Source organism: Cinclus cinclus, chromosome 3 (genome assembly GCF_963662255.1).
Source record: "Cinclus cinclus chromosome 3, bCinCin1.1, whole genome shotgun sequence".
In the NCBI taxonomy this organism is placed as follows: Eukaryota; Metazoa; Chordata; class Aves; order Passeriformes; family Cinclidae; genus Cinclus; species Cinclus cinclus.
The window spans coordinates 79,214,174-79,241,821 of NC_085048.1; the positions used below are offsets into that span (position 1 = coordinate 79,214,174).

The window sequence follows — 27,648 nt, forward strand, 5'->3', positions numbered from 1 at the left end:
TGGTTCTCCTTCAGAAGGCACTGTGGCAGAAGATGCACTCCATAAATGCCCCTAATGTGCTTCTATTACTAATGTGTCTTCAATTCACAGGATCAGGCTAGAGGAAGTTCAAAGTAATTCCCCATGAAACTTGCATATTAAAGTTGACAAATTGTCATATTCAAATGTTTTCCTACACAACCATTTGCTTTGGATTCCACTTCTTGGTAATTAAGATACCGATACAGGTTTCTAAAATCTGTCCTACAGGCACCTTCCTCCACTGATGGCTCACGGCCAGGAACTATTGCTTGGATACAGGTACCACTGTTGTTAGCCTGTGATCATCTGTCCTGCTTTATGGCCGGCGTAGCTGGCACAGCTCTGGTCCTGCCCTCTTCCATACACAGCTGGGACACAGCACGTACCAGAGACAGTGAGCAGCAGGCAGCTTGCTAGCAGACAGGCATCTTCTGTGGGGGAAGAGTGCTCTGGCACGTGGCTGACAGCTGTAAAGTGTCACACATCTTGCAGACCAAAAAAACCTTGACCTGTTTTACTCTCTGCAACAAACATGACCTTAGCAACTACAGCACTCTGTGAGGATAAGGGAGAAATTCTCTATGGCTGAAAGAGTTCTGCTCCCCTAAGTAGCTGCCCCAAAGAATAGGCAGCATTAAAGGACAAGGGCCTCCCCTAAACTGCAGGACAGACTACAGAGACAGTTTGGTCTCCCTCTGCAAAAAGGGAATCCCCTTAAGCAGAAGATGCAATTGAACCCAAGTCTCCCACATCCTAAATCAGTGCACTTGCCACTCAGACCTTGAAAAAAATCAATTACTACCTCTCTCCAGAAGACCAGTTTTGTGTGGCATCCAGTCGTTTGGAGAGCAGCATCCAACTGCTTTCTCAGTGAAGCTGCAAAATGGCATGGATGACACTGTAATTTATGGCCTTGAGGTGATAGACTGTAATGGCCAGAAAAAAACACGGAGTTTAATATTCTGCTAGCCCTCGTGCTGTAATTCAGCTTCCTGTTAATCCCTACCAAATGAAGATCCCTGAGGAAACAGGCAAAGAAAAGGACTGTAGTTTTAGGCAAACTTCTCTGAACTACTTCATGTTGCTCAGACTGAAGGGTTCTTGAGCACACCCCAAATCTAGCACGTACATTAGGACCACCTTCGTTAAAACTCGGGGCACTTAAAAAGTTTCAGCATGCTCGGGTTATGCCAAACACGACCTGGACTCGTCAGGCTCATAGGACTAGGACCGTGTTTTCCTCATCCTACCGCGAGCATCTACATTTGCTCATTTCCATCCGACCCTTGGCATCTCTCAGCCTTCGCTCTCCGCCTGCCCGCGGTGGAGCGGCGCTGCCTGGCACCGCTCGGCGCTGGCAGCACAGATGGCCGGGCGAGCCGCGGGGCACGGTGACACACCGGGGCAGCGGAAGGGAACTCCGCCGCTCGCTCCCAGCTCTCCGGCAGCGATTGCCTCCTGCGAGAGTCACCCCCGCTCACCGCCGGGCCGCGCCTCCGCCTCGCCCCCGCTCCGTGCCGACCGCGCCTCGCCGCCCCCGGCCTTTCCTCCCTCTCTCCCTGCCTCTCTCCTTCTCTCCCTTCGCCTGCCGCCACCACCCTCACCCCGGGACGGACCGGACCGGACCCCGACGGTGTGGGGGACGGGAGGAAGGGGGCTAGAGAGGGAGGGACAGGGGACTGCTCCCCTCCGGGCGGCACTCGTGGAGGGGATGGAGGGGGACAGCTCCCCTCCGGGCAGCGCAGGAGGGAGGGGTGGAGAGGTACAGCTCCCCTCTAGATAGGACGGGAGGGAAGGGTGGAGGGAGACAGCTCCCCTTTGGACGGGCCAGGACGGAGGGATGGAGGGATGGAGAGATGGAGGAGTCCAGCTCCCCTCCGGGTGGGTCGGGGCGCCTCGCCCGCTCCAGCACGAGGGGCTGCACCCTGTGACGAGCCCGGGCGCTGGGAGGCAGCGCGGCGGGGCGGGGTGACGGCCGCGGCTCTAATAAGGCCGGGGCTGGCTCTGGCCGAGGGCTGTTTGCCCCCGCCCGCCCCCGAGCATGCAGTGCTTCCCCGGGCTGGTGCTGGCGCTGAGCTCGCTGCTGGGCGCCCTGGCTCTGCTGCAGCTCTCGCTGCACCTGCGGGTGCCGTCCCGCTACGGGAAGCACGAGGAGCGGCTGTGCCGGCCGCGGGGCCGGCTGCCGGCGCGCTGCGCCTGGTTCCTGCAGGAGCTGCCCTCCTTCCTGGTGCCCGCGCTGCTGCTGGCGCTGCGCAGCCCGCCCCGCCTCGAGCCGCTCGGCTGCCGCCTCCTCTGCTGCCTCTTCTGCTGGCACTACTTCTACAGGTACCGCTGCCGGGCACGGCTCCCTGCCGCCTCGCCCCGGGAAACCAAACCGAGGGAAGCTGCGGGAACGGGCGCAGCCGGAGCCGGGCGGGCGGTGGGGCCGGGGCAGGTCCCGGCTGCAGCATCGCTCCCTTCATCGGTCCCTCTGGCTATCCCCGGGCTCCGCCCGAAGCGGAGGGACCGGCCGGGTGGGCATCTTTGCCCCGGCTCGGCCGCCGGGGGGAAGGAGCAGGTGGTGCTCGGTTGCTTGAAGCAGGGAAGAGGATGGATGCTTTGAATTGTTATCTTAGATGGGGAGCCAAAAAAAAAAAAAGTGAAAGGGAAAAAAGAAATAAAAGGGCTTCCCTAAGCTGAATGAAGCAAAGGTTTGGATGAAACTCATCCAAATATTATGTAGAGTTACACAGGACGCGCTTGTCGCGGGCGGGAGAAGCGTGTCCGGCGTGTGCGGCGCCGGGAGCAGCGGCGGCCGTGGGAATACGCGCGGGGACGGCCGGGAGCGAACCCGCGGAGCGCCAGGAGCGGGCAGAGCACGGCTCTGCCTTCAGCACCCGAGCTGGCTCTTTGTGCTCCATTCGCCATTCTAGCTCCGCTACCGAAACACCGGTTTATGACGGTCATTTCCCCCCCCCCCGCCCGTACCTTTTCTTTTTAGAAACCTGGTGTTGTCAGGTTACAGCGAATGCCTTAACTCTGATTAATTCTGTATTTACTAATCAGGAGCTCAAAGAAATAGTAGAGTTTTCATCCAGGCTTGGTGATAACTTTGAAGAGACATAGGTCTACAATTGTCACACAGTTCTGCAGTCAGTGGGATTTGGCTCTGGAGAATATAACCAGAATTCATCTTCGGCTCCACTTCCATTTTCAGCGGAGTTCTCTCATGAGAAAGTTGAATTTTGGTTATCTGTTTATGGAAAAGAATGGCTTTTATTCACAAGTGGCAAGTCCAGATGAAAATGTTATGCCATTATGTAGTAAAGAGCAATGTAACTTCTAAGGCAAAACCTTGACTTGATTTCCCATTTTCCACCACTATTCATCTGGTTTTTTTTTTTAGTTTGCTTCATAGAAATAGAAAACATTCTTGTAATATTTGATCAGAAATTATTATTTGCTACTCAACCCAAACCAGAAGATTGAAAATCCAGTTGCAGTATCTCTCTAAAAAGATAGTTTAGAGATAAAAACTCAAGGCTGCTGTGGAGGAATTTAAAACAGAGGATGGTTTACAGTACTAAAACACTATTTTAGACATGTATTTGTTATCACTCCCATTGTCTGTGCTGCAAGAGTCAGCCGGAGGACCCATAATATATTTCCAGAAAGCTAGATGTATTGATTATATGTAGTTATACAGAATTTAGTTTAATGCACCCTTATTATCAAGAAATTCTGATTGTTTGATAAACACAAATATCAATGAACACCCCTAGACAGCTGAAAGAAATGTTACCCTACCAGAATGCATACATCTATTGCCTCTGTGGCTTCTTTTCCAAATTTACTGCTGGTCTTAGGCAAAAGCTCTCTGTTTTCACACATTTTCATCCCCAGACAGCTCGGGGATCTACTCATCTGTTGCTGGAGTGTACTTCTTCTCTAGTAAAAGCCCTCACTTCAACCAAGTCTGTATAAAACTTTTCTTTCTAATACAGCACGTTTCTCCAATATTATTCTCACAGGCTGCAGCCCCTTCTCGCACAAACCATTCTGACATTCTGCTGAATTAATTAATATTTGAAATGTTGTACTAAATACTAATACTCTGCTGTTACATAAAAGAGCAGCAGAATTGCAAAATTGAAGTTTTTCTGGGTTTCTTCTGACAATACTCTAGGACAGGCAGGTTCTTTGAGGAATCCTGGGCAGAATGAGCTATGGCCACATGGTTGTCTTTAGAATTAGACCCTTATTGATAACATTAAAGTTTTAACAATCAGCAGAGCTAATTGCTATCTACAGTTTCTAACAAGTGGGATAATTTATTATTACAGAGAATTTTTTAGCCATTAACATATCTTGTAGTTAAACAGAATTTCTGCAGCTTTCCTCTTTTCTAGGCATTTTAGCTACTTAGACTTCTTTGTTACTTGGACCCTCTGAAGGTTGGGTCAAATTCTTAGCAATCTGTAAGTGACCCAATAACTGTAATCTGGATTAAGCCTTTAAGTAAAAGAATGGGATTTACTCAGTCCTTGGAGGAAGATGACAACAATGGAAGAGACATCCCTGACCACTGGGCATTCACAGATTTTGCCATCCAGAATCATCTCCAGTCTAAGCCCACCTGCAGCTCCTGGATTTTCTAGGCAGTATCTCATGGGATGTTAGGCTTCCCTGTTCCATGCAGAGTGCCACCACATCCTGGTGACAATGCTGGTGGGCAAGGTGTCTTATTGCAGAGCTGGAAAAGGGGTAGAAAGAAGTGCACTTTGTATTTTGTGCACATGAATATTATGGCTGTTTGCCTATAAAATGATGTTGAATAAATCATATTACCAAGCAGTACTGGTGACACAGGATTAGAATGTTCCATTGCCATACAGTATTCGAAAAGAGGTTCAGTAGTTTGTCATTAACAGTCAGGATCTAGTTTGACTTTTTTTTTTTTTTCATTTTATTATCTTTACTTGGAATAATCCAACAACAGTTTTAAACACTTTTGTGATTAAACTTGACTGCAAGGATAATGAGTGAAGTGTTAAATCAATCAATAAAAAAACCTGCATTTACCTAATGGGTGTAGCCTACTGCATTTTCTGACTTTGAAATTTTGAAGTTAATAAAGGTGTTCCACTCTTATTTATAAATGTGTTTTGTTAATCCACTCCTCCTTTTACTCCTCATCATCTGGCATCTGAACGTGAGCATTCCTCTATGTTGTGTGAAACAGTGTTTTGCATATTGTTGCATAATTTAGTGACTTCTTTCTCTCCACAGGGAAGCTTTTATAATTCCTAATTTTGTCTCATCTGCTATAGCGAACATACATGAGGAAGGGAAGTTTTCGTTAGAGGTATGATCAGAAGGGCATTATAGTCCATAATGGAGAAACACAGACTTTCAAAAGACTGCTGTGCTTAGCTCTGCTACCTTCCTTTTTGTTCCAGCCAGCTGTGTTCCCACAGTAGCTTCTTTTAGACCGAAGCATGTATTTCAGAGTAACTTCAAGTCTTGATCTGAAGACCCCTGAAAATGAAAGACCCATCATTTTTTTAAATGGAGAAATTCAGTGTTTTCTTTGGTAGTGTTATCTTGTGAATTCTTTTACCCTTACTGAAGCATGTTTATAATATCTTGCTTAAATTTGACCGGTCTTGATTTTCTCTCTCCTTCTGTCTACCCTGTGCTAATTTAAAGCAATCCATAGTGTCCTTCAGTATTTTCTTACCATGATATCATTTACATGGTACTGGATCATGTTTTAATTTGCTTGTTATAGAGCTGTCAAATCCTCTGTCAGCATCAGTTTGATCCAGATAATATAGGAGCACACAATTGTATTTCTGGTGCATTCGTTACTGCACATGATGTGGTATTTATGCTGAATTTATGGGCTTGTGGTGGATTTATGCCAGATACAGGGAAGCAGACATTACCTGATCTGACACAGAGTTAGAGCAGTGCAGACACATGATACTTCATCCAACATGAAGTTGGTCAGGATAAAATTACCTTTTCATAAATTTAGGTACAGGTTTAAGCCAGCATAATTAACTTGTCCTGCTTCTGGACATGGTGTTAAATAGTTACACTATATTTTTTATTTGAACGGAGGTATCTGAAACTAGATTTATAGTCTCACTGAACCACAGCAGATGACCCTCAATGCAAGACTTTATTTTTCCCTTCTCAGTCCTCAGGTAGTTTCTGTGGCTTGTTTTTCCCTCTCCTTTTTTACTATCTCCATTTTAAAATGAAGACATCAGTGCGTGATATGTAATACAGTACCAGAGCTGTAGTAGCATGTCTAGTGAGAATGTTACTTTCCTTTTCCCCCATCCTACACTGATGTTTACAGATTGGGAGAGTGTTTTTCTGTTTGGAGTCACAGAGGGACATCCTGTGTTTCCAGGCTACTTAGAACATGCTGAAGCTGGTGTAACCCAGATTGTAACCAAGGTTACAATCTATCCCTTCTTGGGAGTGTCTTTCGTTTATATCACTGTATTTATTTTATTTTAAAATAACCTTTTTTATATGGGCACCCTGCTTAGAAATGCTGCCCTGCCCACATTAATATTCACTGTTTGGAATTTGTGCCACGAGCCAGCTTAATCTGTGTATTTTATATTTATTGTCAGGTTCTTAAGGAATATGCTGGAGTGTTGAAAGGACCACCCAAATCCTGTTCTGGAAACTGGGTTAATGCTGATGGTACCTCATTGACAAGGACTTTAGAGGACCTCTCTGCCTGCCTACAGGAGTCCTGTGAGCCAGCTCTGGCAGATGCTGAGCCCCACGTAGCCCACTGCTGACAGAGCAAGGAGAGGTCCCCCGGGCACTGAGTGCTGGCCAAAGAACCAGCCCTTCCCTAGTGCTGTCCAGAGCTGAGAACTGCTGTCTGAGAGGATTCAAGGGGAGGTGGATGGAGCCAGGAGACCTCCCCTCTATCCTGCCTTGTCCAGTGGTGAACCGTGACAGCAGCACGCCTTCTGCCTTCCTCTGCCACCGCTAGGCAGCAGCCTCTCTCTTTGTGGCTTTCAGGAAGGGAGGGACAAGGCAAAATGCTGCTGCTGCCTCTGAGGGGAGGAGAAGGAAGGGAGGAATCCCAGCCCCGGCCTCTTTGGCTGCTCTCCTTAGTTAGCCAGCTCTTTGTGACTCAACGTGCACTTTTAGCATAGCACGGCGTGAATTTCATTAAATTCAGATCCTCTCTTGGTGCTAAGGGTAACATTCTTAAAATCTGAATTATTTGGAATCTGAAAAGAACAGAAATCTGAGATTTCACGTCTGTTTTCAGTAGCGTCTTCACTTTCCCGGGGTAGGTTCTGTGATGGTAGGGGACTCCAAAAGTGGTGGGGTGGGAAGGCAGAGAAAAGGAAGAAGATAGTGAGAAAAGAAACGACTGCCAAGTCTGCCATCTGTATATGCAATCTCTGTGGAAAGCTGGTCATGAGCTGGAAATGGTGAGTGGTGTAATATGCACGTACAAGAACACTTCTTGTGCTAAGTGACTTACAAAGTGTTTAACTTTGAAAAGTAGTTGGTAATACAGCCTTTCCTGCTGCAGGGGCTGTGCTGGGAATGCCGGTGGAAGCCATTGGGTGGCGGGGAGAAACTGGTTTGCTGCCTTACTATTTTGTGGTCCAGCTTCAAAATCCAAAGGTGGGAAACATAACATGAGGCAATGAGAGGAAGCCTTTGGAATCCAATTCCATATAAATCTTAATGCTGCAATTCTCTTGCCAGTGAGGAAGACAGAGTGGTGAGGGAGCAGAGGAGATGCCGCTGTGTGCAATGGCAGCAGGGAAGGCCTTTTCCCACTGACTTACAAAGATGATCTTCAAGACAGATGTGTCTTGCCCTTAATAGCTGGGGCACAAGCAATTTAAAGAGGCATTTCCGTTTTGAAGACCACCTAGAATTACATTTGCTTATTTATTTTCTTTTGCAACTTTGTTTTCAGACAAGTCAAATCTTTGTTTTCTACTTCACTCTGTTAATATATTAACAAACCAAACTGCTGTTTTCATTTCTGAAGTGCACTGAGGTGAATCTGAAAGATGTTAAGTAAGGCTGCTCTTTGAGATGCAGCTGGATCCCCAGACTCCTCTGATTGGAGGTGACCCATTTGGTGTGCCTGTAGCCGTTTTTCTACAAATTGAAAAATTTCTAAAAAGATCAGGCAACGCAGAATTTTGTAGCAAGAGAATGAGAAATGAGAAGCATTTGAAAACTCCATCCTCACATAAGATTTTAACACTTCTTTTGGCCAGTTCTGCTCTCTCTGGAACTAAGCCAGGGTGGGAGGAGTGGGAAAGAAAAGGCTCCTGGTCTCCTGTGGCTCTGCAGAATGCAGATCCTGCCTGTACTGCCTGGTTGGTCAGGCTGGTGCTCTGTTTACCTGGACACACCTGGACTGGCCCTTTTTTCAAGTAGGACACCTGCTTGTGATCAGTAAGAAAAGCAGCTCAAGCCTCCAGAGAAAGGCAGATGGATGGAGGCTCCAAATGACTAAGTTATTCATAAATTAATTTACTCATAATTTTCGATGTATTCTGTATTACTTCAGGGGTTTAGTTATGTTTTTTGAAACATGAAATGGATAAATAGAAATTAGATTAAGTTTGAAGGATATTCATATATTTAAGTGGTACTGTCCTTGCCAGTAGTGCATATAACCAGACCGGATAATAACCACCAGATCCAACAGGTCCAATTCAGAGATTTCCACCACACCACCCCCCCCCCCCCCCCAGAAATAGGTATTTTATCCTTTGGTCTTAGAAAGCTATCATTACTAAGCGTCAATAACTAAAGACATTTTTATTGCTGGCCTCTTGAAACCTCTATGATTAATCTCCCCATAAAAAATCTGCAGATATTTGACAAGTAACAAATCCTGTTCTCTTTTCCTTCACCTTGATGCTTTGGAATAGACCCTGACCAGATTCCTTTTGGCCTTCACCAGCTACACAGTAGCACATTTACATCCTCTCTCCTGCTGTTTGGCCTTGGCAGTAATTCTAGATCTGTCAGAAATATCCCTAACAGAGGCTGGCCATTTGCTCTGCCTCTTCTGTGTATTCCTTGCTCCCCAGTCATCCCAGTGCATTACAGAAATGCTAATATATAATTTCTTCTCTTCTGTGAAAATACTAGATTCATTTCTGCTATTTTTGTCCAGATTCTTCAAATTAATGCATTAATAGCCAACAAAAGTGTCTCTTCATATGCTTTGCCTCAGAACTGTAAAATACTCATGTACCCAGTGCTGGTGTGGAGTTTGCTTCCTTGCAGTCTTCTCCAGCATTATGAATTACCTTCCTAATTCTACTCTCAAAATAAAATACCATCTGATTGCTTTCCTAACAATTAGCACAAATAATCCTATCTATACACTCCTTTCCCAATGGAAAATGGGCTAACATTACAGAAACCTATTATTTTTGCCCAGCCCAAATTGTGCCTGTGTTATTTTTCCTTTTGTCTCCTGGTCTGGAAGATTTTCTGCAGAGATAGCTTAAGGCTTTTATCTTTCTTCACTTCTTTTCAAGACAACATACATCTTAGGAGTATCTTTATATCTGTTACTAAATTACTTACTCTGTTTTGTTATTACCAGGCAGCTTTAAATGCACTGCTCTAAGACCTCACTGTTGCTGTTAATTACAAAATCAGTTGGTGGGTGTCAGTCCAGCTGCTGTGCAGTGACCTGTCCAAACTGCAGTACCACACCTGAGTCCCAGCCACCAGAGCATCACCAAGGCTCAAGAAGGTTCCTCTGATCTCACCTCTGTGATGTTTGAGCCCACAGCGAAAGTTAAAACACTTGCTATCCTGTGAGCTTAAATCCTTGTAGGATGATAACATTCTGAGCTCCAAACTCCACTGGGCTTTGGTAAGACTGGCAGGGATGTAAAGGTCTGGATTTGCATTGCCACATTCCTGGTGTTGATATCAGAAAAGTAGAGTTATAAAGGGTTATACTGAGACAGAGACAGAAAAAAAAAGTTATATTATATGCAGGAGTTTCTGTAAATGTTTTTACTTTAAAATAGTAATTTTTTTACCAAAGAAGAAAATGATTTGTTTTAATAATGAAATGTCTGTATTATTCCCTTATTGTGGAATTTATTTGGCTACTCTTTTAAGTAGGAAGTAAAAACCAAGAGGAAAGTGTTAAAGTCCATTCCATATGACCAGTGGGAAATTTATGATGGATCTTGCTCCTTCAAGATCCACAAATCTGTTTTTTTTTTAAATTTCTTATCATAGCAAAGGCAGCCATTATAGAGGAGGTAGGACTTTTATACTAAGCCCATAAATATTGTTTGACAAAAGGACACACTTTAACAGCCCCTTTGTGTACTCAAAAGCTTGTATAAGTAGGTAATTTGCCAGTTTTATGGAGCTCCGTTAAGAAAAATAAAATTGTGAAATAGCCTCCTAGTGGTAAGATTGCAAATCAGTGTCCACCCCAGACATTGCATATTTCCCTTGGTGTGAGTTATATTCTTGGTATCTCCTTCAAAATTAATTTTTGGTCAAGAAGGGTTATGATAAAGAAATACTTTCAGACTTAAATTAAGAGACAATTCTTAAGTTATACACCTCCAAGTGTACTTCTCTGTCCAGAAACTGATTTAAATGTGGCAGCTGAATTGATCAGTAGGGTGATCCTTATTCAGTTTGGTCAAATAATTAAATTCACATACATCTACACCCATTTAAATGTAAGAGCTGCATTGCTCTTTGCTGACCACTCAGCTGACATTCTAGTTATTTTTGCAACATCTCATTGTTACAACAATAGCAATGGGATTATTTTGGTATAAAGCCCAATAAAACAATACCAATTAAAACGGAGTTAAAGTATTCAATGTAAGGAAATGGGAAAAGGCAACTCATAAGAAGAAAAAAACAGTATATTTTTCTACAGGTCCAAATTTCTTTTAAGAACCAGCTAAAGTCTGCCTAGCTGTGAACTTTTGAAGCACCAGTTGCTACTGTATTAATACTTAAGGATGGGTAGAAAGTTTCACCATTCCTAGGAAGGGGTATCCAAATGTGACTGTCAACAACAATGAGAAAAGGTCCTGTTTGAAGGAAGTTGGGTTTGACCTCCTCCTTCCCAGCTCCCCTTTATAAACATAGAATAGAGCAGCAACACCCACAGTCAGCTTTAGACAGGTATAAGATACCATTTGGCTTACAACAGTGCTAGAGTTCACCAGCTCAATGCAACACCTGCCATGCTGGGAGACTGCCTCCCAGAAATGGCTCTGGGAAACTGTCCCCTTATCAGGGCTGTCTTCAAAGAGATGTGTTGTCAGCTAGAGAAAGAAGGTTTGCCTGGGGGGGGATACTAAGGAACAGATAAGTTCCCAGGCAAGACTTTGCTGAAGCAGATCCTGAGGCAGGGTGATGACCTTCAGCTCTTTGATGTACTGTTAAAGTTGGGCTGGGTGACTTTCCTACAAAGCCAAGTCTCCTTTATCTAGGTAGTCATTCAGGGTGGCCAGGAAGGCTGCAGAGAGCTCTGAATAAGTTAGCTGGGTTACCCAAAGAAGTACAGTCATGTTAGTCTGGTCTCCTGCTAGAAGTGCACATGCAAATACCTCCAGACAGCATGGTCCTAAGGAAACCTTTCAGCGACTCCTGTTACTCATCTGGGATAGGACAATGCATGGACCTCTATCAAACTTCTGCTGCTCCTGAGAACAGGAGAGGAAGAAATGTTGAGAAATGACAGAGAGGAAGAAAAAGTACTCACCATATGCTGCTCAGGGTGTTTTTTCCTGTTTGCTTCTCTTTAGAACACTTAAAAAAAAAAGGAAAAAAAAAGAAAGAACTATTAAAGCATTCACATTTTAAAACTTGGCCCAGATTAAGGTTACTAAAGTGAGACACGTCTCTGGCTCTTCCTAGGGAAAGCAATTTAAACTTGGCGGAGCTGTCTGAGAAGTGTGTTTGTATCTGTGCAAACATGAAGGTCGTCACTAACATTTTTATAGTCTGTTCCCCTGGTTCATCTGAGGCTATAAGCAGGACCACAGCATGCCAGCCTGCAATCCAGCCAAGTACACTCTACGCTGGCACTGTAGGCACAGAGCAAGACTTTTCTGGCTGCTAGGATAATCAACAGGGAAGAAGTGATCTCCTAGCTGGAGTTCTGGCAACATGGATTAGGAAAAATACAACCTGTCCTGAATGCAGAGAAATAAAAAGCACTGTGAGGTTTACAGTCAGGCATACAAGGTGGGAAGAGATAGAAAGGTCAGGTGAAAGAGCACAGGAAAGGACAAGTAGGAGATTTAAAAGCAGCTAGGGCAGGAGTGAGAAGAAATGGGAAGAAAAAGGTCATGATGTGAGAGGGCAATACCCAGGTATCAAGAGATGATACTGACATTGTGCTGAGTGATTCACTCAGTGGCTTGCAGTGTTAGGAAATCTTTGGACATACTTTGCGAGGAAACAGAGACAATTGTGGCTCAGAATCAGCCCATGGCAGCTTTTCCTAAGGGGAAAAAAAAAAAAAAAGACTTCTAAGTCCTCTGGCTATTTTAATGTAAGCACAGACTCAGGATCTGACATGGTCACTTCAAATTTTGTTCCTCTCTATGTGTATGTACTGCCATGAGTGCCATGGGATCATAGAGGTTCAGTATGTTGGCTGGATATAATCTGACCAAGATTTAATGTTGAATAAGGATAGATTACCAATTGTCTGTCTCCTTTGGTCATTTCTCAGGCCCACGTGGACAATTTATGGAAAATAATGACACTTCATCTGGTAAGTGCAGTCCTAAGAGCACAGATTCGTGGATCCTTGGATTTTGTGCCAGTTTTCATGTAGATGCATCCTTCTGTTCCGGTCACGATCTCAGCCTCTGTGAACTCTTAGAACTCTCTGCCCCAGTGGAGCAGGGAACTTTTTGAAGTGCATAGCACAGTGTCTGATTAAGTTACTCTGGCATGTACTTCACACTTTTGGCAGACTCCCACAGTTTAGCAATAGGAACAAAGTGATCTGTTTTCACAAACATCAAGAGATTATTTCTGAAGAAGAAAAGAGGGAGATACCTTTGGCTGGCTAAGGCTTTGCCCCAATATTGTTTAGGTAAAACAACAGTTATTCTCATAACCTTTAAGTACTATTGCCCTTTAGATGCTATTAAGTAATAGAGGTAATCATGAAGCACTGTGAGATCTGCACATTTGTCATCACCACAATCCATCTAGTCAAGTTGAACTTTAATCCCCATACAAAGTAGTCCTGTCCTCTAATTCCCATGAAAGTACAAATCTGGACCAAGTTTAATTAGGATTTTATTTGAGATAGATGTCCTGGGGCTGAGTCCATCAGAGCCTCTCTCTGACCAAAATAGCAATACGTTCCCATTTCCAGGCAGTTCCTGACCACATACAATCCTCAAATTTTCTTCTTGTTCCTGATGGACATTTGTCTGGTCTGTCCTTAACAATTGCTGCTTATTGAGATTCTTAGTGTGTTCCAATGCTTCACTGTCTTTCCCTAATATCTTAGCTGCATTTTCTATACACATATTCAGGCCTGTGTTCCCAGTAGCAGAGGAAAATGTTTGAATTCTTTCTTCTTTGCAGGAGCTTTTTTACACTGTTGCAGATTGTTATGATGTCTTCCACTGGTTTTCTCTTAGTTATTTTAAAGAGGCCTGAGTACTTCAGTCTTTCTTCATGCCACACTTCCTAGACCACAGCTGTTTTCCTTTGGGCTGCTTCCACTTTGTCTCTTACAGAGAACTGGGCAGAGTATCATTTAAGTTCCTACTAGCACCATGCAAAGGGGAAAGATGACCTCAGGTGTCTCCAACAACACATTTTTAACATTTGCCTTTTTCACAATAGCCTGACATCATTGGCTTACGCTCAGTTTGACACCTACCAGCATGCCCTCTCCTATCCAGCCCATTTTTCATCTTGTCTTTTATATTTGGTCTTAGTTAAGTGTTGTATTTTGCCATTGTCTTTATTGAATTAAATTAACAGTTTTAAAGCATCTCTCAAAGTTGTGCCAGCCACAAACATTGCAAATATTTTTTCCCCCAGAAGCATAACATTAATGAAAAAACTCCTGAGTAGTACCAAAAAGTCTTTTGCAGAAGCTCCCTCAAAAGATTTTTCTAGTTTGATAGTAAACAATTGTTAACCATTCTTAATATAATTTTTCAATCTGTTTTGCAGCTGCTTAACATCCTTTAAACCAGGAAACTGCAAGTTACTTATAAGGTTGACATGTGAGACAGTGCAAAAAAGTCTAAGGTCAAGACGCATGACATCGTCTGCTCCTATAATGTATCCAATTTATGTCAATTCCTTCACTCAACAAACCTATCTCATAAAAATAGGGTCACCTAAGTTACATGTTGAAATGGGTTGTGTCTCCTTACAGATATACAGGACTCTGAGTCAAAGAGGTTGTTACAGGTATTACTGCTTAGACAAGAAATTCATCAGGCTGCACATCCTGCACTCCACTAACTTGGCTTTCCAGTGTCTGAGGACAAGCTGCGAGTTTGTAGGAGATGGTACTGATTTCAGCAGGGGTCTGTAAAGGGCACACATTTCCTTTGCTCTATTAGCTTCACTTTACCTACTTTGGCTATGAAAGGGAAAAGTAGTTTTAAGAAAAATCCTCATCTTTTCCATGAATATGCCCAATTTGACAAGGGATGGTGAGAAAGGTATTAATATCTGGTTCATCTGGCTCTTGTTTCAGTTGCCTTTGCTTAAGGGCAGTCAATCAATTCTTCCCTTTTGTTTAGTTCAGCTCTCATTCTCATCTTCTTTCCACAGTACAAACAAAAATGTAAAAAACAAGTGGCTGGGTAATAGCAAATGAAAATAAAATAATATTTTAAATTAAGAATATTTCAAATCTATTTGGTGTTTATACCAAAATAGAAACATTTAAGAAACAAATATGCTGGTATAAACGTACACTGAGTGTAATTTGCTGATGGATTGTGACTTGCTAAGGCAGCTTGATAGTGCACCAAACCCAGCAATTCTGTTCTTGGTGTCTCTTTAGAAAATTCATAATAATTGAAGTACAGTGCTTTGATCCTATATCTGCAAAACCTGTACAAAACTTTTCACAAGTCAATGCCATTTTACCAAAGGAATTCTCCTTTGTTGGTTCTGTCTGGATGCTGGTAGTCACTGGGAGATACCAGATTGTCTAGTGACATTTTCAGAAATAATGGAAGAAACCCAAGAGGAGTAATGAAGTAATTTATAAACAAAATTGCAAAACACTTTTGAATCCTGGCCCCTGTTGCAGTGAATTTAGGAGAGCAAAAATTTTTGCCTTGGAGTCAAGCCTACACAATTCTTCTCTACTAATTAAAACAAAATACCCTTTTTAAGGTCTTATTCCTTTCCTTTTTTCCTAATTTGTTTTCCAACCTCTTATATTTTATTAAATATAGCATATCCAATAATATCTATATGCAATGTGAAAAGGAATAAGTTTATCCATAAACTGTACTTATCCTTCTTACTTTGCTAAATGCACAGCATGCCTACAATTTATATTAATCAATGAGGCATTACAAACTAGTTCTAGACTGTCACAATGACTAATTCAGGTGTTTATAATGTTCAAACTGAGTGTTACATAGCTCAGATCCCTTAAATTTATCCAAGGTTAAATGCTCCACGGTTTTTTCTTTCTTCAGTGTTGACAATGATGCAGAAGCACCATTTTTAGCCTTTTCTATCAGATACACATGCTTTTGAAAATATTTTTCCCTATAACCTCCCTTTAATCAAAGGCAGTTGTAAGAAAGTAAGCTTTTCTGACTGTCACTAAGGTTTCAACCTGAAGTCTGTTTTTAGCTCTGTGGCCACAGGTCAAGGGCAGTTGCTGATTCCTTTGACTGTTCTGCAAGTGCTGTCAACCATGGTGTCAGCCTTCCTGGCACAGCAAGTACCACTCTGCAGCTTTACTCATAAATGCTGGTGTTAAGCAACTGCTAATCTAATCTAGGGAGTTTATCATCTTTGAGATGTGCAGTTTGTATAAAATGTTAGATGAGTCATGAGACATTATGAAACCCTGAAGGTGTCACACTGGATTAGAGCAGAGGTCCTTCACAGTCAGCACTATGTCTTGGCAGAAGCCAGTGTCAGATCATTCAAAATAAAATGTAGTAAATGGTGGTCAAATGTCCTTAACAGCTTCTACCTTCTGCCTCTCTTCAGTGGAAAATAATTTATCCCCTAAAATGTAAAAATTAATATTAATTCCAAATATTTGTCTTCTCTTTATTAAATACCATGCCTCTGTCTGTAATTTCTGATTATTCACCTTCTCCCAGTCCTACCTCGTTTTTCACTTCAGTGTTTTTTTTATATTACATTTAAAAGAAATTACATTGCATTCAAACTAACTTCCTTTCAGTATCATGACAACTGTTGGTCACAGCTATTCAGCTCTCCAAATAAATTATTTTCTAGTATTGTGTTTTATTTTTTATCTAAAATTAGTTTATTCTTATTAATCTTCAGTACAAGTTCAGAAGCCCCGATGGTTCAGTACGGCAGTCTCTTACAAGTCTCTTCTCATTTTGCCACTGAATCCTACTGCATTTCTGATGTCTTTGCATCACATCAGTGCTGCCCAGACTTGCTCTTTCCCATTGACTTTCTCTTCAAGAACTCCTTGAAACCAAATTATGGTGCCATGTGTCTCAGGGTTTCCTCAGTCCTTCTCCCATCCCTTGATCAGATGTGTGCCTCTATCTCTTGCCCAAGAAAGATGAGTTTACTCCTGCCAGAAGTCTTCGTCCAGCCCTGGACCTGATATTGAGAGAGCACAAAGACAGACTGCCCTTACAAACAGGCTTCAGGTTGGATGAATCTTGGAAATGAACCACAAGCTTCCCAAGGACAGTACTATCAGAGATCTATCTGATACTGAGCCAATTTTTTAGATAGAATCCTCAGAAACGAGCCTGATATGGCAGGTTTAGTAATGTTTTATACAGCTGAATCATAAGATTTTCAATCATATATCTATCTTTCTTATTCCTTAAATTGTAGCCATTAAAATTTGTCCAAAGATCTTAGGAGGAACATGGAAGAAGGCATTTTGAATGTGGAAAAATATTGCTGCCTTGGAAAGGAGAGCTCATTCCAACTTTGTTTTTGTCACCACTAGATAAATAAATCTGCATTATTAAAACACAAAGGTTATTCTCTTACTCCCCTCACTGACTCTGTTCAATGATTTAAGATGAGCTTACGAACTGGGCCACAGTCCAGCAAGTGATTACAGCTATCTGATGGTTTCACGTTGTCCCAGTGATGCAGGAATGAGGAACATTCCTGCCCCAGTCAGGAAATGTGCCCTGCAGCTGGGATCACCCAGTGACACTCACAGCCACTGCACACCCCTTGCACTGGTGGGCTCCTCAGGCAGCTCTGGCTGGACATCAGCTCCAGAAAAAGATCTCAGCTCCTGAATTTACAGCTTCCTTACATCAGGAGGTGAGACAGAGCTGCAATACAGGAGATGAGGTCTGCTGTCTGTCCTGCACCTGCAGTGTGTATTGCCAGAGGATTAATGGGCAGTCCATGATTCCTGCCTGCTGGCATTGCTGCTGTGTCACCTGGATGTAGCCCAGATTTTGGTCCCCAGTCTGTGACAGAGCATGTCTCACTGTGCAGACCCTAACAAAATGGACATGGTCCATACTTTTTATCTGAATATTCCTGGCTGAAAACATTCTCAGACTGTTGCAGAGTAAATGGGGAAAGGAAGGGCAAAGCATCTCAGGGTAGGATGTTTGAGGAGAAGAATATGACAGGTGAGGAGTTTCCATTGCATTGTGATGCTGGGGCATCTGTAGATACCATGATGAAGGAGGGTTAAAATGCTTAATTTCACTTTTGAAAGTATTTTATTTTGTTTTACTTTCCCTTTAAACTGATAGCAAATTAGTCTGATGTTTGGAACTGCACACTTACCCATTACATTTGTTTAAACCCATTCTGGGATAACTGAAAATTTTTAATTTGCCACAGGAAAATTAGGAGCCAGCTCATGTCCTGGTGTGGACTTGATAGTTTTTTCCTGTAAATATTCAATGAGAATTAGTATAACACAACTCAAAACCAGTAAAAGCTTAAAATTACCTCAGAGTGCATTTAACCCACAAATAACCTACAGAATGGGGCTCAAAAAGTATGTGCAGACTAATCAGCATTAGATGTCTTTGAGACATCTAATTTGACATCCATAACTCTCCAGAATAATTAGAAGTTCTGTGTAAGGGATCACAGCCACCACAAATAGAAGTTTATCATGTTTGTGAACAACCTGAGCCTTTGTCCAAGTGATCAGATATGCCAAGGGTGCCACAGTCCCTAGTAATGTGATTGCAGTGACAACCTATGGTGTTAATTGTTGGTGCAAATAGAATTGGTCTGTGCAGTCTCCCCAGGTTTGGACACCAATCTTGTCAATCTGTGCACAAGACAGATCGAAAGTAAATCCGTGGTTTGATAGCAGGCCAATCCTTTCATGTCTGACTGGTCTGAAGTTACTGTAACACAAATCACAGGGTTTTTCTTATCACCTGAGATACAGGTGTTTGTACAAATTAGAAGATGAAAACAACCCCATAAGGAAGGAGGTGCAGCAGTCTGGAGAGCTGTCCTCTACTTAGAGAAGTCTTTGTTGGAAAAGATCACCAGTAGGGTGGTGAGAATTGCAGACAGTCCCTCAGCAAGGAATTTTCAGGGAGTGAGAAAAGGGGCTGCAGCACAGACCCTTGATGGAGCAGGGTGTCTCAGCTACTGCAGGACCCCTGCAGCAGCTGTGCAACACCCACCTGTCTGTGGGGTGCTTTTCAGTGTCAGCTCGGTGTACACATGAGCTGGGAGGGCTCTGGGGGCATCACCCTCATGGGAGGGCATGACCTGGGCCACCAGCCCTCGTCACCCTTTGTGTGTCTGGGTGGGACAAGTGAGGAACCAGGGTATGTGGAGCCCAGACCGTGGGGAGGGGTTCTCAGGCACCCTTTGGCACCTTGGTTCATCCTCACCAGGGATTCGGGGCAGGCACTGCCCCCACGGTCCGAGGAGAACCAAAAAATCCCTGCAAGGACTCAGAGCATTCCTGGTCAGGAGAAGTCCATAACTCTCTTGTGGAAGCTGGCCAGGGTCACAGGGGATGGGCCAGGACATTCAGACCATGCCCCAGCACGAGCAGGACAAAGTTGGGCTGTGGCCAGCACCTGCTGTCAAGGAGAAAGGCACCACACCAGCCCTGCCCACCTTACAGTCTTTTTGCTTCCTAGCCTTTTGTTTGTCCTGGTTAGAAGGCCTGGTGGCAGAGGCATAGATGGGCAGACACAGCAGGAGGCTGGTGGCCCAAAGGCCTGGAGGGAGCCAGGTGTCCTCCATTCTTGGCACCCTTGACCCAGCTGCCCCAGGTGTAAAACACCTTGAGTTCCCAGAGTGACAAATGGGCTGGGGAGGAGAAGACACAGCAGGAGCATAAGCATCTTTGACTGACAATCTACTCTTAGTGGATTATGGTATCATTTGTGAAAAGATTTCCACCTTCCATAGAAAGAAGAGCAAACCTATATTTTCCCTTGGTTTAGGTGAGAGTCTCCAGAGTTTTCAAGAAGCTGGACTAATACCTATAAGATGAAATTTGATGCAATGTCAAATGATTTTCTCTTCAAAACCTGTTCTTTTGGAAAATAAATGACAGGGAAGAAAATGAATAATTCATTATTCATTCATTTAAAAAGAAGCTGTTGGCAATGGTTTAGTCAGATGCAGTGCCTTTGGCTGGTAAAGATAATAAAGGAGTAATGAATTAGTCATCTATATTGCACCGAAAGTAAAAGGTCAAATTTGTCATTGGACTAAAACCAAAAGGCCAGATTTGTTCTGTTATTCTAAAATGGTGGTCTTCAGGCCCCCTTTGATTTTCACCCTGCAAAATAGTTCCAGCAGAGCTGCAGACTCCTCCATAGAATATTTAAACCTATTAAATATCCCCGCTTTTTCAAATCTCATCAGGAATAATTTGTGCACCCTCAACCAGCCATGTAGTACAATCTGATACAGAGAACTGAATCTGGCCCCTGGTTTTACAGACCCACATAGAATTCCTTGGGGAATTTGTTCCACAGCAAAGATTCTTGGATGAAATCCTGACTTGTCCAATCCTGGATTGTCCAAACTGCTATGAGGCAGGATTACAGTGATGCCAGGATTTTACTGCCTCAACAACTAAACAAAGCTGGTGCCTCCTGGCTCCCCTGCCATTGTACTTTTACTTTGCAGGCAGATTCCTTCTGTCCTGTGTGTACTCCATGGCAGAGAGGTCCGTGGCCTCCTGTTACTGCAGGAAAAGTCACCTTTTAAGGGCCTATAGCCTCTATCCTGAAACAGCAGCACCAGGAAGCAGCACAGAAACCACCAGTTTTTCTGGGACCTGAGGAACTTCTGTTTACATCAGCTGTAAAAACTCAGAGGTTCTTAAACCTGACTGGTTTTGGCAAAGGATAAATCAGTGCCAGTCCTACTTGAATCTGCTGCATAAAACTCATTTTGTGTGGTTTGCATCATTCCTTCTTCTATACAGTTTGCTGTCTTCAAGCCTGCATTTGCAAGTTTCACACTCTTTGTCATAACTGTTCAGGTTGAATTTGTCAATATGACTTCAACAGCAGAGCAGAATGCTAAAGCTGGCCTCTCCTACTCATAACTCCAGCATCACATTCCCAAAGGACAAAGCCAGTGATTATTGGTAACATTAATCCAAAGAGCATTCCTTTCAATTCTGTAATATGGCAAATGTAATATCACTGTCTGAAGAATATTTCTCATACCTCTTACGTTTCTCTTTCTTTAAAAATATTTAACACTTCTGCATCACAGCTGCCTTAATTGCTGGAAGTCTGTCTTTCCTTGGTTTGGAGAGCAGTGAATACATTAACATGTTGCTGCTTGTACTCTGCTTACTCACTTCCAGACACAGTATGACTTAATCTAGATTTATAATATTATGACATTTTATGCCTCAGCTTGCTTAAGTTGACACTGGCAGAATGGGATGTGAATTACTTATCAGCAATGCTTATATACTGGTATGATGAGCACCATCCAAAGCCCAAGATGGCAAAAGAAAGAAATTAAGAGTGTAGATTTTACCATTTAGAGAACTTAATTGGCCAGGTGTGAAAATACCGACTAAAAATGAATTTGACTTCTTTGCTTCACTCTGCCAGGGATGATATGGATTGTCCAAAATGTCAAGGGGGATAATCCCACATGAAGCAAAAACATATATAAATTAAAACTAGACAAGCACCAATTATTTGCTCACACAGTTGTTAATGCTACTGTTAGTACAGCTGCTGTCTAAGAAAGCCCTAGGTGCTGTAGCTGCATGGAAATCTTGGTGTTTAGCATATTAAACTTAGGGCTGTAGCTCTTCTTATTTTAAACAAAAGCTTGAAAGCATGGAGGGGAGGCAGGGACTGGAGACAAAGCAGTTCCCCAGGCAGGCAAAAACAGTGCTCTGCCTCTACATTGGAGTGTCCAAGCAGAGCAGGACAGAGCTGCTGTGTGTTAGATATGCTTGGGGGTCTTTTTTCTGAGTGCAGTGGGAGAGACTGGGAAAGGAGATTACTTTTTAGGATGTATACTGCAGGGGGTGAGAGAGCCAGAGGGGGTCTCAAATGCTGCCTTCAACCCCATCTGCCACCATGGGTTGAAGCCCTCAGGGATCAGTCTTGTAGTGGGATCAGGAATGCCTTCTCCATAGCAAAGCTCCTCCAGGATGCTCCATTGCTCTGACACTCCATGGCATAGTAATCCTCATCTGGAGAACCAGTATTGCAATGGGTACTGCCCTTCACAAACATTAGTGATGTCTGAACATCACTGTCCCCATGTCCCTCCACAGCAATCAATCTTCCCTTGGCCCACTGGAGCATTAAATCAAGTCTTAAAATGAAAATGCTGTTTGTGAGCATGAATTTCTCATTTTCACCAACAAGGGCAGAGAAAGGCACAGAGATATTCTCAAAGCATCACTGAATCTGGATGAGCTTTCTAACTTCCCTCCTTGTGTGCAGTCCTGAAGGACCAGGAAAAGATGGGTATCTGTAGGTTTCCATGTTCCCATTAATTGCTGATCTTATATTGTTGCAGTTCTTTTCAGATTTTTTGTCTTTATTGACCTATTTTCTACTTTGTGCTTTGTTCAGGTTTTTTTTTCCCCACAGCAGAGAAATTGCAAATACAATGTTATAATGAGCAATGTGCTGATTTTTTTTTCTTATCTACCTTAGGACATTTATTTACCCTTTCTTCACTAGAGGCAGACCTTTCCCACTGCAATTGCTTTTCTTTGGCATGTTATTCTGTATCTATAATGGCTTCCTCCAGGGGTACTACCTGATTTACTGCGCTGAATATCCAAACGATTGGTGCACCGACATCAGATTTACATCAGGTAATTACAGCTGCAGTATTCCCAAGATCTAATCTCCTAGCAATTTGTAAGCATTTTGAATTATGTCCTAATCTTCAGTGAACATGTGAGTCAAACCTGTTGTGATGGAAATCAGCATAAGACCTGCCTGCTGGCCCATATAAAACACATAAATGTGCAGTAACTTTTTTTTTCCTCCTGCTAGGCAGCCACCTTTGAAGGTATATGATGTTATGTGTTAGTCTCAAATCTTGAGCCTTTTTTTCTTGACACCACTCCACTTCAAAGCCTCCTGCTGCTATGGGCCATGGAGAGGCAGTCTCAGGCCCCAGGTGCATGGGGGTATGCCCTTGCTCAGCCAGAAGTGTGCACCCAGCAGTGGCTGTGTGCGAGCACAAGTTGTGGCTTTCTCTTCCCTGCCAGGGAGCTTTGCACTTGATGCAGCTATTCTGAGTGAGAGAGAAAAGGAGGGCAAAACCCCAGCATGAATGAGGCTTTAGGGACAAAGAGCTCTTTTTTCTCCTGTAAGGCACAGGGGAAGATTAGAGATCACGCACAGTCTGGTTGTATGTTAATACAATTCCTTTATATTCTGTAACTTAATAGCCTAGCTGGATTGCACCCTGTAAAATCCCTCAGAGAATAAGTGAACAAGAGCAGTTAGATGGCATTATAGATTTGGTACTGTGCAAAGAGTGTTTTTTAAATGTAAACATAGAAATGAGGATTTTGAGAAACATGGAGGTCTGAGGAAATGTTTTGGATATGACAAGCACAAACTAACCAAGGTGCTCTCTGCACCCTGTTTCTGACCATGGATGCACGTTCAGTATTTTCAGACAGCATCATATATTAAAGATTCTGGACATTTTTTACTAAGACCTCCCATAACCAACACAGAGTACACCAAATCACCTAATTTGCATGATAGCTAAAACATATATTTAATGTGGAAAAAAAAAAAAAGAAAATCACATTAGTGGTACTTGAAATATTAAAGAAAAAACAAACATATACTCTTCCTCTACAGACCCTTACCAATTTTCTGTTGCTATTGGAATTTTTGAGGTTTTATCAGAATTTAGGCTTTTATATATACATTATAGTGCAAGCACTGTCTCTTATCTTGCTTTTCAGTCATTGTGAGATGTGGTTTTCTCAGTGTCCAACATGGCATGAAATACAGGGCATGTCACCTACAGACTTCCTCAATCAAATGCCTCTGGTTTTTCAGTTAAATGGAATCTGGCCAATGGATCACTCTGGCCAGATCCTGTTCAGCATCCTTTAGCAAATACCTGCATTCCATCCGTGCCCATAGCTCTGTCCAGGCAGCCTCACTGGCAGTGGACTGAGAGGTGCTGAGATGTAGGTTCCTTTCCTGGCTCCAGTGATGTGCTAGATAAATTTGCGTCTCTGTGCTGCTCTTTCCTCATCAGCAAAAGAAGGGTGTTGGTACTTCTACAGCTCAGTGCTTACTCTGCTTACTTACAATGTCCACAGCTGTGGTTGGCTGTGGGGTACTTTGTGTCCTCACTTGAGTATTCAATAAAAGGTGACTATGATCACCTGGGAAGTTCAGCTGAAGGTGCTCTGGTGCCACCAGTCACCTGTACTTCTGTTCAGTAGCCTTCCTTGTAGCAATGCATGTTTTGACTTGAAAAAGAATCCACCCACCTCACATTATGACCCCTACCTGTCTGCTGTAAAGACAAACCTCACACGTGAGCTTGAGTAGGGATATCTAGACAGAGCTCTCTTTCTAATCCATCTCTTGTTGGTTTCTTAGGCCTCCTTTTATTTCTGCTGGGAATGGGAATCAACATTCACAGTGATCTCCTGCTGCGCCAGCTGAGGAAACCTGGGGAAGTCACTTACAAGATTCCTCAAGGTATATTCTTATCTCCCACTTCCTCGAAGGAAGTAGGGCAGCAGAATAAATAACATTTTATGACCGAATCCACAGGAAAGCAACAATAATGGCAGAGAAGCTGGTCTTGCACAGGTACTTGGTTCAGGTGCCCCTCTAAGCTGCAGGGGCTGGTGTGAGTTGGCTGCAGTCAGTCCAAGGGAAGCAGCAAGAGTATCTGGAAAACGTGAACTGTGAGGAGAGATTTTAATAAATTGGTAATTCTGATAGGATTGAAGTGGGGCACAGGAAGAGGATTTTAACTCTGGAAAAGGCAGCTGCAAAGAATGAAATAGTCTTATCCATGCCCAGAAAGTAGTCGTGGACTTCTTACTGTGCAAAAGGTACACTCAAAGTGTAAACTTCAGGGGAAAATAATAACACCAAGGATATAAGGTGCTGAATTGCCTTTCCAGGAAATGTCTAGCTCTATAGAGCAATATGGATGGGGATCCAAGGATTTCTTGGGCTTGGTATTGACTCCTTCTTCTGGCTTGTTATGGATGGTGATATGTCTCTCCCAGTTTCTCACCTCCAGTATTTACCTGCCTCTTGTAAATGTTGTGAAAAACTGAGATCCAGATTTTGCATTCCCCAAAAGTAGCGAAGTTGCAAAATATTTTTAGGGCATATAGAGAATTGACTAATGCTAATTATTATATCAAATAATGGTCTTTCTTGAGTTATTTTCCAAATGAAAATAAATTAATATGAAAGTGCTGGAAACATCTGAGTCAGAATCCCCCTTGGCTCCTGTATTTTTACAAGAATTTCAAGCAAGATCCCCCTTTGGCATGGCTCCACTGGCTTCAGGGAAGTACATTTAGGTCGCAGCTGTGGGCTGAATAAGAAAGGGTACATATTCTGCTGCTGACTTTATGTGAAAGAACTTTCCGTGTGCAGGAGATGACTGTAAAAAATTAAATATTTTGTCTGTTGCTGCAGGAGGACTGTTCACCTACGTTTCTGGAGCCAACTACTTTGGAGAAATTGTAGAATGGTTTGGTTTTGCCATTGCAACCTGGTCCCTACCAGCCTTCGCCTTTGCCTTTTTCACTCTTTGCTGCATTGGTCCACGTGCTTATCACCATCACAGGTATCAAACTGTTCCTTGCCATATGCTGCTACTTCCACTTGGAATGCAGTTTGCAAAATGTCAGGGAGAGCCAGGATTTGAGATAAAACTGAAATGTAATGCCACGTACAGGAGGTGTATTGGCTTATTTGTGTAAGGCAGGCAGTCAGCTGGAGCCTCTGTCAAGTGGGCCTGGCCTGACAGGCATTTAATCCAATGTCAGCTGCATCACTGCTTCCACCCTGCTACAGCCTCTTTTTGCTAAGACTCATAAATGTGAGCCTTTCCTAAGCTTTCCCTTGCAACCTCTGCAGTCCTTTGGAGTAGATATGCTCTGAATTCCTAAAACTTCTGCTTTAGTCCTGTTAGAACCTTAACAGTATAATCACTTAATTAAATAACCAGGTGTAAATAGTTTCTGAGCTGCTCTTTTGCCCAGTAACACACAGAGATAACAAAGAAAGGCAGCTCAGAGCAGTTTTAAGGCTTCTCAGCTGATCTGTTTTGAAACTGTGCAGTTTCCCTCTATGTATGCAGGTTCACTGTCTTGCTTATTTTCTTTCAGGTACTATCTCAAGACATTTACGGACTATCCAAAATCAAGGAAAGCCTTGATTCCTTTTGTTTTTTAATGATTGAAATATGGACTCTTTGTTTTGTTTTTATAGGATTTGTTTTTCAAGTCCTAGTTTTAATGCTAGGTCTGACTATAATTAATTGTACAGATGATAACCCAGGATTGTAACAGTAAAGAAAGTAATTTGGAATGGAAGTTCTTGTTTTAATTAGAGGGGAAATTGCAGATAGTTTTGGGCAAAAGGACTCCCAAAAAAACATATTTGCTTCTCAGTGCAGTTCTATCTATGGGGAAATAAATATGTAACTGCATTGACATCAGAGAAAAAGCATTGGTTAAATGTTGTTGCAGAAAAGTAGAAAGTAAGCCCATTACTTTGGAGAGAGTCTTCAGCAGCCACTCCAGTTTATAGCAGTTCTGCAACTGCCTCTTCCTCCCTCCACGCTGTAGCACATGTGCCTCGCTCTGCTGGCAGTGCCCTAGGTGTTCCCACACTTTAAACCAGAGAGGGGCTATCATTTGCCCCGAAAAATTACTCAGCTCATTATTTTTCATCTAAAAGCCATCTTAACTCCCAGAAACACAATGTAACAAGAGGGAACTTGTGCTGGCACAAGGCTGGGAGCAGTGTGCCATGGCACAGAGGTGAGGCGAGGTACACGGAGATGAAAGCTGGCACTCACAATGTCTGCGTTCCTTCCTTAAGCATTACTTTCCTCACTGTCAGATGATTAATCTTCACCCATCAGGGTTTGTTTTTTAAATGTACTTTGTTATAGCAATTGCAGCTCCATTAGCATTTCTTTTCTCTTGCAAATCCAGATCTTTTTTTTCAGAATAAAAATTTTTCCACTCAAAACCACACAGTTGTTTTTCATAAAAAGATTTGAAATGGTGATGTATGACAAAAATTACAACAAATAAAAAGCTCTGTGTTGAAGAAAATGTTCTCTGACACTGGCAGTACATTTTGTCTATGGAGAATATTTTCAGATACTCTTTTTAGGAAATGATGGAGAGGTATTATCGATTTTTTTACGAAAAGATGGAATGCCTCTTGTTAATTTCAGGGTAGTTTGGAATTTTACAAAAAATATCATTAACCCCAACAGCAAGCGATGTCCCTTTGGATGCTGATAGTTTTAGCTACCCTTTAGAGCTTAAAATCCTGCTAAGAATTATGTTGAGTAGCTGAAAATAAAAAGACCAGACTGCACACATGAAATGTACTACCTGCTGTTGAAGTAACCTGATTGATTGTATTCAATTTCCTCCAAAACACAATAAAATTTATGTGAAACACAGAGCTGTGTTGGCCTATAATTTACTGTTTGCAGAAACAAGTCTCTGTGATGTCGCTTACCAAATTCTGCTCACACCAGCTTCTCCTTCTCAACAAACCCTGCCTGCTTTGCTCATATTATAAAACATCTCCACTACCACAGAGCAGAGCAGCCAGCTGAGGCTGGGTCCCACTGTACAGTCCCTCTACCCCCCACAAGAGAGCCATGTGTAAGCAATGGTAAGGAAGGAAGAAAATAAGGTGGAAGCAAAATTGTTGGTGC

General features: G+C 42.8%; 1 protein-coding gene across 1 annotated transcript; it reads left to right on the plus strand.

The window, feature by feature from the left end:
- The first annotated feature begins 1,873 nt into the window (after positions 1-1,873).
- On the plus strand, positions 1,874-26,138 carry SRD5A2 (steroid 5 alpha-reductase 2). The gene is made up of 5 exons (XM_062489195.1): positions 1,874-2,346; positions 22,380-22,543; positions 24,312-24,413; positions 25,377-25,527; positions 26,072-26,138. The coding sequence occupies exons 1-5, from the start codon at positions 2,063-2,065 to the stop codon at positions 26,136-26,138; spliced, it is 768 nt and encodes a 255-aa protein (XP_062345179.1). The 5' UTR covers positions 1,874-2,062.
- The last annotated feature ends 1,510 nt before the right edge of the window (positions 26,139-27,648 follow it).